The 14623-nt window shown below is 40.6% G+C and overlaps 1 protein-coding gene across 1 annotated transcript; it reads right to left on the bottom strand.

The window, feature by feature from the left end:
- Nucleotides 1-3078: 3078 nt before the first annotated feature.
- On the bottom strand, nucleotides 3079-14390 carry LOC100555390 (glutathione S-transferase A1-like). Its single transcript, XM_062982979.1, has 7 exons — nucleotides 14306-14390; nucleotides 13108-13214; nucleotides 11676-11727; nucleotides 8859-8991; nucleotides 7760-7901; nucleotides 6094-6225; nucleotides 3079-3433 (listed from the first exon to the last, which is right to left on the bottom strand). The coding sequence occupies exons 2-7, from the start codon at nucleotides 13192-13194 to the stop codon at nucleotides 3284-3286; spliced, it is 696 nt and encodes a 231-aa protein (XP_062839049.1). The 5' UTR covers nucleotides 13195-13214; nucleotides 14306-14390; the 3' UTR covers nucleotides 3079-3283.
- Nucleotides 14391-14623: the final 233 nt, after the last annotated feature.

The raw sequence follows: 14623 nt of genomic DNA on the forward strand, positions 1-14623 counted from the left end.
TTCGTGTCAGGAGCGACCTGAGAAACTGCAACTCGCTTCTGGTGTAAGACAATTGGTAGTCTGCAAGGATGTTGCCCGGGGTTGCCCGGGTGTTTTTGATATTTTTACCATCCTTGTGGCAGGCTTCTCTCATGTCCCCGCATGGAGCTGGAGCTGATAGAGGGAGCTCATCCGTGCTCTCCCCGGGTTGGATTCGAACCTGGCAGCCTTCAGATCAGCAACCCAACCTTCAAGTCACAAGGCTTTAACCCACTATGCCACCAGGGGCTCCTAATTAGTAATTAGCAATTATGCAGACAATTAACAATGGGTATTTGTTGTTACAACAATATCTCAGAACCGGTAGAAGGATCACTTGAGGAGTTCTCAATAAACTGGAGCTGTTCCGACATAGCATATGCTGGATCGTTCCAGAATGAATTAGACAGCTACCCCTTAGCAACTGTTAGGATGAGAGGATGTCCTACCATTTGTGTGGCCGTGGCCTCTAACCCCAACACAGGTCCTACCTGTCAGCTGATGCCCGCAGTGACTTCGGGTGGCAGTATTGGGCAATGCAGCAACAGGGCAATGAGAAGAGGGGGGAGGAATTAACTCCTCCTGTCTCTCCTCCCTTCTCCAATAACTCTGTCATGCCAACCAATATTACTGAAAGTGATTGGTGACAGATAGGACCCAAACACTGCCGCAATGGAAGAGAGACCAGCCCAAGTGTTCAAACAGACCCAAAGTCATGGGGATAGTCTGAATTCTGGGTCAGAATTCAGATGACCCTTAAATATCATTAACGTGGGGCAAGGATGTGTCAAGGTGGCCTTGCCACATGTTACCCAGCATTACCCATATCTCTCTGTAGCATTTGGCTGCCATGGAGCTGATCTGGGGCCCTTCCTAAGTGGTCACTGTAGCTGTGGACCTGGTCAGAAGAGATGAGAGCAGGGTAGATCAACCTATAGCCATTTCATATGATCTAAGTGACTTTATATGCTTTGAATTTTATGCAGGAAATGTGTATTGGCATGTAGTATGACATGTCATGTCAGACATGAGAAATGTGGAGCAGATTTTGTTGGATTGTAATAACCATGAGCCCTACTGAAAGATAGCGAATGATAATTTGGAGATTCAAATGTTCCTTCTTCCTGTTTTGCACTTACAAGGTTCTAGGCTCAGTACAAGGTACCTCAAGTAAAAAAGATCTGGGGTCACGCTATCTGAATAGTCAGACCATATTCTCACATAATATCCTGTGTTTTAGAATCCTGTAGTCTATTTTTATTTAAAAAATGCACCACTTGCCTCCACCAGTGGACGTAACACTTAGGTGGTATCATGCATTGACAGGATAGATCAGTGGTTTGATTGGTAATCCATCCTTTCTATGCATACATTTGGAGGGAAAGTCAGTTTAAGGAGTTATTCCTTCTATGGTGTTCAGGAGCAGCAGAAAGAGCTACTTGCTCACAGGAGGCATGTTTTTAACAGCGGGTGAGAAGACTGTAAATCATCTAAAACAGGAACAAGGAACTTCCCAATATCGTCGAGTGACAGTTTCTATTATCCCTGTCCAAGCTGGCAGAGACTGGCGAGACCTCCCTTCCACTCTGTCTATCCTAGACTTTGGCATGCTTTTCCTTTACTTCAAAAGTGCCATATATACTCGAGTATAAGCCGACCTGAATATAACCCGAGGCACCTAATTTTACCACAAAAAACTGGGAAAACTTATTGACTCAAGTATAAAATGAGGGTGGGAAATGCATCAGCTATGGGTCAAATTCAAAAATAAAAATAGAAATGGATACCAATAATATTACATTAATTGAGGCATCAGTAGGTTAAATGGCTTTGAATTTTTTCCATAAAACTGCAATTTAAGATAATAATAAGACTTTAATAAGATAAGACTGATTACTTATATACTCAAGTATAAGCTGACCCGAATATAAACCGGCCAGGATCCTCACCCGAGTATAACCCAAGGGGGCCTTTTCAGCCTTAAAAAAGGGCTGAAAAACTCAGCTTATACTTGACTATACGGTAACTTTTTTTTGCAAAATAAAAGTTGGTATTTCCAGCAATGTAGCCTGGTGATGCCCCCCATGCAAAGAAATGTGCCAGCTGACTTTCACAGCAGTCCTATCCTAGTTCATAGACTCAAATAGTTTTCATTTCATCCCCTCCCAAAACTGAAAACATATACTTTTAAATTTAGACTCAGCATCCCAATAGAGACATTTAATGTTCTTTCAAATAATGTGCACGTGTTCGTCATATTACCTTGTGGTTTATTGATTTTCAGCCTGGAGGGTAATCATGGCATTTATTTGCACAAGATGAGACAATGTTTGCCCCCTGGCAAGTAACGGCATGCAGCTCTTAATCTTCAAAATCTGCATCCCAACTGCTATACATGGGCATGGGAAAACTCCAGCCCTCCATGTGTTTTGGACTTCAACTCCCACAATTCCTAACAGCTTAGGAATTGTGGGAGTTGCAGTCCAAAACACCTGAAGAGTTGACATTTGCCCATGCCTGCTATACATTCATCATCTGCTGGTAGTTTCCTTTGGCTTTGACGCTGCCACAACTTCTTAATACTGGGGTTATTGTTCTTGTTATGAAAGCCTAAAGAAAATATTTTAACCCTATGTTTCTTATTCAGTGTGGCAGTTACTGGAGTTTTCTAGCTGAGACGTCTGAATACTCCTCCCTAAATAGTAAATTCCAGGATTTCAAGAGGTGGTGCCATAGCAGCCAAAATCCAAACCGTGCAGCACTATAGTCTATAGTTGAATGATGTGAAAGGGCCCCAAGTGTATAAGACAGGCATGGGCAAACTTCTGCCCTCCAGGTGTTTTGGACTTCAACTGCCACCATTCCTGGTTTCAGGTCCCTTCATTTTTCCCCTCAGCCTGGTGTAAGACATGGCTTATTCTTGTCCCCAGCTCATGTGGTGAGGAAGCTTTTCCAACCATATTTATACAGATTTTCATCAGAATATTTAGTCTGTTAGTGTGATTGTGGCGCAGCAGACATCTCACATACAGTCAAATAAATATTTAAGTAACATGCAAATGTTATAAAATGTTTTATTCAGTTCTCACCCAATAATACACTGTATTGTGACAATCTGTCTTTAATTTGTCTTTCCGTTATTAGCTTCCTAATGTAATGAACTCACTTTACCCAGACCTTGTACCCATATACAAGATTGCAACTCTTTGGAATGATTTGAAATCACTGCCCCATTTCAGTTTTTGCATTTTGCTTGAAGCTACAATCATGGACCAGCTGCCTCCCTCTGCCTCATCTCAGCCAAAAATTCCTTTACTTCTGCAATACTTTTCTCATCAGCAGCTGGTTTTCTTGGACTACCAGGTTGAAGAAATTTCTTGATGGTAGGGATGCTGCTTATTCTTGCTTTAAAAGCCTAATAAAGAGAAGAGGAATGTGTTAAGGAATACTGCAATTTGATGTAAAGAAAAGACAATCCCTTCAAATATTCATCATTTTAACAGCATTACAATTTTTTGATTAAAATTGAATCTGCTATGAATCAACGATAAGACATAAACATGGAACTAGCATCAACCCTTGACAAGAACAAAGTAGATGTATAAATAAAAATTGTTTTGGGAAATCCTTATCACACCCTTTTAGTAAAGCAAGAAAGTTTCACTTCACACACACACACACACACATATATATAAGGAGGGAGGGAGGTAAAGGTAAAGGTTTTCCCCTGAAATTAAGTCTAATTGTGTCCGATTCTGGGAGTTGGTGCTCATCTCCATTTCTATGCCGAAGGGCCATCATGTGGCCATCATGACTGCATGGAGAGCCGTTACCTTCCCGCCAGGGTACCTATCGATCTACTCACATTTGCATGTTTTCGAACTGCTAAGTTGGAAGACGCTGGGGCTAACAGTGGAAGCTTGCCCCGCTCTCTGGATTCAAACTGCCGACCTTTCGGTCAGCAAGTTCAGCAGCTCAACAGTTTAATCTGTTGTGACACCAGCTGCTGCTGCTCAGTCGTTTAGTCGTCTCCGACTCTTCATGACCGCATGGACCAGTCCATGCCAGAGCTCCCTGTCGGCCGTCACCGCCCACAGTTCCTTCAAGGTCAACCCAGTCACTTCAAGGATACCGTCCATCCATCTTGCCCTTGGTCGGCCTCTCTTCCTTTTTCCTTCCATTTTCCCCAGCATCGTGATCTTTTCCAAGCTTTCCTGTCTTCTCATGATGTGGCCAAAATACTTCAGCTTTGCCTCTAATATCCTTCCCTTCAGTGAGCAGCTGGGCATTATTTCCTGGAGGATGGACTGGTTGGATCTTCTTGCGGTCCAAGGCACTCTCAGGATTTTCCTCCAGCACCAGAGTTCAAAAGCGTCTATCTTCCTTCGCTCATCCTTCCTTATGGTCCAGCTCTCGCATCCATAGGTTACTATGGGGAATACCATTGCTTTGACTATGTGGACCTTCGTTGCCCGTATGATGTCTCTGCTCTTCACTATTTTGTCAAGGTTGGCCATTGCTCTCCTCCCAAGAAGTAAACGTCTTCTGATTTCCTGGCTGCAGTCTGCATCTGCAGTGATCTTCGCACCTAGAAATATAAAGTCTATCACTGCCTCCACGTTTTCTCCCTCTATTTGCCAGTTATCAATACAGTAGAGTCTCACTAATCCAAGCCTCGCTTATCCAAGCCTCTGGATAATCCAAGCCATTTTTGTAGTCAATGTTTCCAATATATCGTGATATTTTGGTGCTAAATTCATAAATACAGTAATTACAACATGACATTACTGCGTATTGAACTACTTTTTCTGTCAAATTTGTTGTATAACATGAAGTTTTGGTGCTTAATTTGTAAAATCATAACCTAATTTGATGTTTAATAGGCTTTTCATTGATCAGTCCTTATAATCCAAGATATTCGCTTATCCAAGCTTCTGCCGGCCCGTTTAGCTTGGATTAGTGAGACTCTACTGTAGGTGTAGTTGCCATGATCTTGGTTTTCTTGACTTTTAACTGCAACCCAGCTTTTGCACTTCCTTCTTTCACCTTGGTGATAAGGCTCCTCAGCTCCTCCTCACTTTCGGCCATGAGAGTGGTATCATCTGCATACCTAAGGTTGTTAATGTTTCTTCCAGCAATTTTAACTCCATCCTTGGATTCCTCAAGCCCCGCATGTCGCATGATGTGTTCTGCATACAAGTTGAATAGGGAGGGTGAAAGTATGCAGCCCTGCCGTACTCCTTTCCCAATCTTGAACCAGTCTGTTGTTCTGTGATCTGTTCTTACTGTGGCTACTTGGTCTTTATACAGATTTCTCAGGAGCCACCAGGGGCTCCATAAATCCTATTGGGTAGTTATGGGTGTGTAACCAAGATGTATTCATTGCATATGTGACTTCTTAGTATTCACATTTCCTACATATTTCCTTATTTAGGAGATACATAAGAACCATGAAAGTCTCCCAGTCCCTGTGTAGTATTCAGCAGCCTCTGTGATGAATGGACATAGGTATGTTCCCCATTGATCAAGAAGCAGTTTGCAGATGGGGCCACCCCTCTTTATTCAAGTGATCTCCACTTTGAGGGGGGATTGTGACAGGGACTATTTCTACCTGTCACACCAGAAATTATACATGTGAGAGAGAAAGGGCATGGCAGTCAAACAGATCCTCATTGATCACAGCAGCAACTGACTATCAACTGGTGATGTGAGGGATCAAGCCAAATTCACCGTATTGTTATGTAAGTTCCATAGTTACATAACAATGAAGTGCATTATAGATCCCAGTAACTTCTGCTATGTTCCATGTTTAGCTTTCTTTATTTCTTCAATTTTAGTACTGCTTTGGACTTCAGACCCTATAAGCCCTGTTCCACACATCAAAAGGATCACAGGAACTGAAGTCTAGAATCAGAGTTTCCCTACCCCTCCTCTATTGTACTCTAACCCTTTCAACTGTTTTGTGAACCCTTCCCTACAGGAACTGCAGAACATGATCCAGCATGTCAGAATGTGTTGGATCTACTACCCTTCATGGCTCTGCTGTCATTTCATGTCTTACCAAAACTTTCTTACCTTTAAAAGAGGAAAGTTGGAGAGAATATCAGCCTTCAGTTCTTCCGTTGTTAAAATGACTTCCAGCAAATAGACATCTGCTCTGCTGAGCTGGTTCCCCACCAGAAAATCTTCTCCATGATCTTTGAGGACCTAGAGAAGGAAACATTTCAAAAGATTTTCAGTGCTCCAGGTGAATGTTTCTTAAACTTTTACTTCTCCAAATGTTTGGGAGTTTAGATGCCAGAATCTCTGACTACTGCCCATGTCAAAGGAACCTTCTGGGAATTGAATTTGAAGTGTTTGGAAAATCAATTATTAACAGCCACTGTTTGAGGCAAGTATGCTAAATTGAGAAGATGCAGCTGAACTACTTTGACAATCACTCATCTGGAGAATGCTGCACCATTACAGTATACCAGTGGTGCTCAACCTGTGGATCCCCAGATGTTTTGGCCTTCAACTCCCAAAAATCCAAACAGCTGGGAAACTGGCTGGGATTTCTGGGAGTTGTAGGCCAAAACACCTGGGACCCACAGGTTGAAAACCACTGCAGTAGAAGGTTCCTATTACTTTTGGCTCATGTTTTTGAAGAGCCCCTGCCATGTTTCAGGTGACATTGTGCTCTAATGAGATTGCATTACATAAAGATTTGCATGCAGTGTTTGCTTGATGTTTTTCATTGATATCCCACTTCCATTCCAATATAGGATTATAACTTATAACAAACAATGCATTGATTGACAATCTAGAATGCATCCAAAGGAGGGCAACCAAGACGTGAGAAATATTTGGTGATTAACCCACAGGCGCTATTATTTAGGGTAACGCTTCTTAAACTGTGGGTAGTGACCCCAAATGTAGTTGCTTTCACTGAATGTTGGAGTCATGAAATATCTGGCAATAGTAAAAGATTTTGAATGCCACCTCATGGCTGTTTTGGATATTTACATGAATCTCTTAGAAACAACATGCAGCAAATGCTGATTTTTTTTCCTGCTGGGTTTGTTTTTAGTTTTAGAATTACTTCCCTTCAAATTTTGATTCTGAAAGGCTAAGTTGGATTCATAAACCACAATTAAATATTAATTAAATTGATATTAATTAAATATCAATTAAAATAAAAACATCAGCTATCCACTTTTAAAAATTCAATAACAATTTATCTGCATCCTCTGCAGGAAGGGGAGGATTTATACCAACTATTTGTTTTGTGGGTAGGAAAGAATATGGATTGTGTGCATGTATGTGAATAAAGAGACATGATAGCCAGGTTGAAATATTTGAAAGGATGTCATATTGAGGAGGGTCCAGGCTTGTTTTCTGCTGCTCTGGAGACTACTACAGAGCAATGAATTCAAATTGCCAGAAAAGAGATCTCACCTAAACATTAGAAAGAACTTTGTGATAGTAAGAGCTGCTTGAAGTAGAATACACTGCCTTGGAGTGTGGTGGAGTCTCCTCTGGAGGTTTTAAAGCAGAGGCTGGATGGCTTCTCACAAGTGCCCCATTGTGCAAATTGCCCCAATACCCATCATCATAAGTCAGTACTGAATTGTAATAATATGAAATGTAGCCTCTGTTGAAGGATGTCAGCTCCCATTTATTCCTCTCCATTGTTACTGATTTCTGATATACCAAATAGTTGCACCAATGACTAACAATTGCTGAGCTTCTCTCATAATACCTTCTCAAAAACTGGGAAATATCTGCCAGTGACTTTCTCGAGGATCACTTTTTTTTGCTTTTCTTCTGCTCCGGGATACCTATAAGGCAGGTCCATGATCATTTCACCTAATTCCAAAATGCCTTCACTATACATAGTGATTCTGTATAAAAAAGAAAAAGAGAGGATGCTCTCAATATGTTGACTAAGCAGATATACCACTCAGTTTGCTCTGTAACATTCAACTACACAGTAGAATTAAAGCAGCCTGACATCATTTTAACAGTCACGGCTCCATCCTACAGAATCCTGGGATTGTAGTTTGGTGAGGTTCCAGCATTCCTTGGCAGCGAATGCCAAATACCTTGCAAAACTACAAATCCCTGGATTCCATAGAGCAGAGCTATGGCAATTGAAATGGTGTCAAACTACTATATCTTTGTAGAATGGATGCAGTGCAGCTTACTCCATGTATATTTTATAGGACTACAGTTCTATAATGATCACATTGCATTCCTGTACATTAAGAGCATTAAAAAGAATCATATTTTTTTTTTGTAATTTATGCCTCCTGTACATACAGATTAACTGCAATGAACTGGATTATATGGCAGTCTAGTATTATATAATTCAGTTCAAAGCAGATAGTCTACATTCTGAAACTGGATTAATTAGTTACATATAATTTACACAAAAATTTGGGGAAGTGCATTAAATTTTGGTTGGATAGGATTAAATGAATGGCTGGAGCAAGCATGAGTAATATGTGACTATCCAGGTGTTGTTGGACTGCAGATTCCACCATCCCTTATCATTCATCACAACTGATAGAACCAATTAAAAAGACAATTTGATAACAATTAGAAGGGCATAAGCTTCCCATCCTAGACTAGAGAATGAATTCTAGAGAAGCAACGTTGAACTTCTAATGAACCCAGTCTATGTGAACTCCAAATACTACTCCAACTGGCACTTTTCAGTAGCGATTGGCAGTTGCAGTGAGCTAAAAAAGGCTGTCTCATAACTTGTCAGCAGTCTATAGGACAAAATATATTTCTCCTATCTTGCACAGTAAACAGAAGCAAACATGTTGTAACCAAATGGTAAAATGTTGCCATACATTGCTCTCTGCTTGATGTCCTTCCCACAGAGGTTGTATTTTTCTGCAATGTAGTTGAGAATGGCTCGGGTCTGCACCAGCTTCATCCCATCTATTTCCACCATGGGCACTTGCTGGAAGAGCAGGAATCCATCTTGAGGAGAAAGAGGGGAAATGGGGAGAAATCAGTTTACTTTCCTTCTCATATTATTTGACTTTAGGCAACATCTTTCATCATGCTATGAAGCATTTTTCTATACTGTGTGAAGCCTCCATGCATATACACATGGAAAGCTGCCATGGCTTATGGCTTATGTGCTCCCCCCCCCCCCCCAAATTATATGTTATACATAGAGTTGAGTGTCTGGTCATGACTCTATTTGTATTTGGAGGAACTGTCTACCTTCCCACCTGCATAGTGTGACCACACAATAAAGCAGAATAGCCAAGTGATTATTCGTTCACCCTTACTTCAGCATGAAAACCAGCATAGTGTAGTTGTTTGAGTGGTAGACTACAATTCTGGAGACAAGGATTTTAATTCCTCCTCAGTTATGAAAAACCACTAGGTGATCTTTGGCAAGTCATGCTTTCTCAGCTTCAGAGGGAGTTAACAGCAATCCCCCCCCCCCCACACACACACACACAAATATCACAAAGAGAAGCTCAAAGTGGATTTACCTTAAAGCTGCAATAAGTGGGAAAGAACATGAAGACACATAAGTATTTGGTACGTAATGCAGAAGAAAGCCCTGCCATGATAGGTGAGTTTCTGTGGCCGGGTCTCCAGTGACAGTCCAATGGCTGAACAAGGACATCACCCTCTCTGAAGAAATCTTGCAAAGAAAGCCCTATGATAGGCTTACCTTATACTCACCACAAGTCATAAACAACATAAAGGCACACAACAATATATTCCTTCCAAAAACTGTGAATATATATGTTGTTAATATTTCAGAATGTAAGTAGCAAGCCCTATATGAAAATATTTGTTTTATATTATGTGGTCCATCTGTTGTTTATTGTGCAAAGAATCCATACAAACTCATTCTCCTCCATTACCGTCAATTCAAGTTTTGCCATTAACTGTAAGGGAGGGCCTTTCCACACAGCCCTATATCCCAGAATATCAAGGCAGCAAATCCCACAATATTTGCTTTGAACTGGGTTATCTGAGTCCACACTGCCATATATTCCAGTTCAAAGCAGATAATCATAGAATAGTAGAGTTGGAAGAGACCTCATGGACCATCCAGTCCAACCCCCTGCCAAGAAGCAGGAAATCGCATTCAAAGCACCCCCGACAGATGGCCATCCAGCCTCTGCTTAAAAGCCTCCAAGGAAGGAGCCTCCACCACAGTCCGGGGCAGAGAGTTCCACTGCTGAACAGCCCTCACAGTGAGGAAGTTCTTCCTGATGTTCAGGTGGAATCTCCTTTCCTGTAGTTTGAAGCCATTGTTCCGCGTCCTTGTCTGCAGGGCAGCAGAAAACAAGCTTGCTCCCTCCTCCCTATGACTTCTCCTCACATATTTATACATAGCTACCATGTCTCCTCTCAGCCTTCTCTTCCACAGGCTAAACATGCCTAGTTCTTTAAGCCGCTCCTCATAAGGCTTGTTCTCCAGACCCTTTTAGTTGCCCTCCTCTGGACACCTTCCAGCTTTTCAACATCTCCCTTCAACTGCAGTGCCTAGAATTGGGCATAGTATTCCAGGTGTGGTCTGACCAAGGCAGAATAGAGGGGGAGCATGACTTCCCTGGATCTAAACACTATACTCCTATTGATGCAGGCCAAAATCCCATTGGCTTTTTTAGCAGCCGCATCACATTGTTGGCTCATGTTTAACTTGTTGTCCACAAGGACTCCACGATCTTTTTCACATGTACTGTTGTTGAGCCAGGTGTCCCCCATTCTGTATCTTTGCATTCCATTTTTTCTGCTGAAGTGGAGAATCTTGCATTTGTCCCTGTTGAACTTCATTTTGTTAGTTTCGGCCCATCTCTCTAGTCTGTCAAGATTGTTTTGAATTCTGCTCCTGTCTTCTGGAGTGTTGGCTATCCCTCCCAGTTTGATGATCGTGCCTTTTAACCCTTCATCTAAGTTGTTAATAAAGATGTTGAACAGAACCTGGTCCAGGACGGAACCCTGCGGCACTCCACTCGTGACTTCTTTCCAAGATGAAGACGACGCATTGGTGAGCACCCTTTGGGTTCGTTCGCTTAGCCAATTACAGATCCACCTAACCATCGTTTTGTGTAGCCCACATTTTACTAGTTTGCCAGAAGGTCGTGGGGGACTTTGTCGAAGGCCTTAATAAATAATAATAATAATAAAACTTTATTTATATACCGCCCTATCTCCCGGATGGGACTCAGGGCGGTTTACAGTCATAAAAGCAAACACAAACATTACATAACAACATAATACACATTATTAAACAAAATAAAACAATACAATTATAACAATAAATCACACATACATGATCAGATCAAGGGGACGGGAACCATAAAACCAATATATTAAAATGTATCATTTTAGGCTAGGGAAATCTTGTACAATATATTCAGGCCCAGAAATCGGCGGTAGTCCAATGTAATTACTCAAAAACCTGCCGACACCACCAGGTCTTCAGTTCCTTACGGAAATTGGATAATGTAGGGGATTGCCTGATCTCTTTTGGCAATGCATTCCAGAGCCTTACTGAAATCTAGGTACGCTACATCTACGGCATTCCCTGTATCGACCCAACTCCTAACTCAGTCGAAAAAAGAGATCATATGGGATATATAATCATCTCTGGAGCAGACACCTAAAATATTCAGACAGCATGTACTTACCTTCTCTTAACTTGTCTAGATCTGCCATTGTTACAATAAATTGCTCTTCAAACTAGAAAAGCAAAGAATAAAAAAAGGAAACTGATTTGAAGGATTTTGTAATATAAAATCAACCCCAATGTCAGTGTTTTCTAATGTTTAAAAAGCTCTGAAGTCAGGGAGGAATCACAATGAAGATCCTCCAGTTTGCTTATTCTTTCATGTTCATTTGTGAGAAAACAACACCATGCCAAGGGATGGGTGTTGGGGTTTGCTATGAAGAAGTGCTAGATTGCTTGAGACCCAATTCCAATCTTAGGCAAAAAGAAACCCCATTGAAAAGTTCTCATATTCAAATATTCTTTTGTGGTTAAATAATTACGGAAAACTAAAGAAAACAAATTATGCCCTGATTCTACAACTATCCCCAACTTTGATGAACTGTACCTATGTCAAAAGTCCCCAAAATGCTTAACTCTGAGTATAGAATCATAGAAGCTGAGTGCAGAATCAAAAAATATAGAATTGGAAGAGAACACATAGGCCATTCATTCCAACCCCCTGCTGTGCAGGAAAAGCACAATCAAAGCACCCCAAACAGATGGCCATTCAGCCTCTGTGTAAAAGCCTCCAAAGAAGGAGCTTACACTACAGAGAGGTCCACTGTTGAACAGCTCTTACAATGTGGAAGATCTTCCTTACGTTCAGGTGGGATCTCCTGTCCTGCAATTTGAACTCTTTGCTCCGAGTCCTAGTCTCCAGGCAGCAGAAAACAAGCCTGTTTTCTCTTCCTTGTGACATTGTTGTCAAAAAATCAACCCCTCTCCCAAAAGAATGGATTAAATAAATATATTAATAGAAATAATGGGTTTAATCCATTCTATCTATCTATTTATCTATCCATTTATTACTATAACTTCAGTGGTTGTGGAGATTCAATGCCTCGATCTTGCGCACAAGTTCATCTCTGAAACTACCTGGACCCTGGAAATTTCTAAAGGAATTAATTGCCAAGCTCAAAGCTCCAGGTGGGAGGAAATGTTCCTTAGGCAATACGATATTCCAAAATCACCTCTCCCTGAGAGTTTCACCCTAATTAAAAACACTTTGAATGTATCTTGTATCTGGATTCATAGATATGATTTATTGATGAAATATGAATGGGGGGGGGGGACCTCATATATGTGTCTGTAATTGGAATTGGAAAGCATTGGCAGGAGCAACCACAGATATGATCCAACGAACCCAAAGGAATTTAAACTCATATGATGTTCACTCCGTCACAAACCCCTAATGAAAAAACAATGTGCAAGCATGCAATTTGGCATACACACTACATAGGTATCATTCATTAATGCATCACAAAATTAAAATCAAAGCAAAATTCTTAATTGGTTAAGGGTGGAATCTAATGATCAGCCCTATTTGAAAAAAAGAGAGAGTGAAGACAAACCTCAACTTCAGCTACTGCTAACAACCACCTTATGGGTTCCATTCGGCCTCTGCCATTGAAGTAATGAAGCTTAGGCTTCCCAGACATGTTTCCAAGTGTTTTCTTTCCTGTTTTGACAAAAAAAAATTAAGACAATATATTGGCAGTCGGAAAGTGGAGAAAAACAGGATAGCTTTCAATATCTTCATTGTTGCCTTTAGTATGGATTAATCTGGTATTTTTTGTAAAGTTAATTTTAAAAATTTCTTTTAAAAGTCTTTATTTCAAATTGCATACAGTATAGATAAACTAATAAATAATAGGAACAATATTTAGCCTTTTTACAGGTTTGTTTCCTCAAGGTAAATGTTTTCTTCTCCCCATTTGATGTTACCTATTATCAAACGCATTATTTTCATTTGTCCCTTCTCCTTGGTACCATTTCTTAAAGTTTCTGGCACCTACCAATTTAATGAATAGCAAAAGATAATATCCTCTTTCTGGAATGAAACATTTAATCTTCTTCTCAATACGTACGTTGATTCCAATTCTGGCCTTTATCTTCAATGCTATTTTATTAACTTGTTGCTGAGCTTATCACAGAACAGTGAAATTCTCACAGAATTTTCTTGCACACATCACCTTGGAAGAACAGTCAGCCCTCCACATTTTGGGGTTTTATTTTTGTGGATTTGATTAATATGGTCCCTTTAGAAATCTCTAGATCTTCCAGAACAACTTCCCACTAGAGGACTAAGAGATTCTTAGATTGGTATTTTTAATCACGATTTTCCGCACAATTGTGGGGGTCCTGCACCCCTAAACCCAGCACATGTGAGGGCTGAGTGTATGTTCCACTGAGTCCATTGAAGTTCTGCTAAGTGGATATATCAGAATGGTGTAAATTTGTACGTATTCCACGGACATGAAAGAAAACTGGTTGAAAGTAATGCATAGGTGGTACTTAACTCCAAAGTAGATCGGATTTATGTATAAGAATACTAATAACGAATAACAAATGCTGGAGATGCAAATCTCAAGTGGATTCGTACCACCATATGTGGTGGAGCTGTAGAAAGATAGCAAAATTTTGGACAGTGATGTTAGACGAAAGCAATAAAATTTTAAATACAAACTTTACGAAGACTCCTGAACTCCTCCTGCTAGGGTTATATGATAAATTAGATAATATAGATTTAAATACAGACAAACTATTTACCTTCTTTATCACTGCAGCGAGGATGGTGATCGCAAAACAGTGGAAAAGTGGGAAAGCCCCAACGAAGGAAGCCTGGCTGACCAAATTGACTGAAATAAAGGATATGGACAAACTTATCTTCCTGACAAGAAAGAGCAACAGAAGAGCTATGAGGGCCACAGATTGGTCAAACTTTAGGACTACCTTAAGAAAGTACTATAAGAATTATCTAATTGGAACTGTAAAGGACTAATGACAAAGATCGGAAGTCTAACTCCCCCCCCCCTTCCTAGTGTATCTCCCCCCCCCATACAATTTCTAACCCACTCACGCTCTCCT

Source organism: Anolis carolinensis, chromosome 1 (assembly GCF_035594765.1).
Source record: "Anolis carolinensis isolate JA03-04 chromosome 1, rAnoCar3.1.pri, whole genome shotgun sequence".
NCBI classification, from domain to species: Eukaryota; Metazoa; Chordata; class Lepidosauria; order Squamata; family Dactyloidae; genus Anolis; species Anolis carolinensis.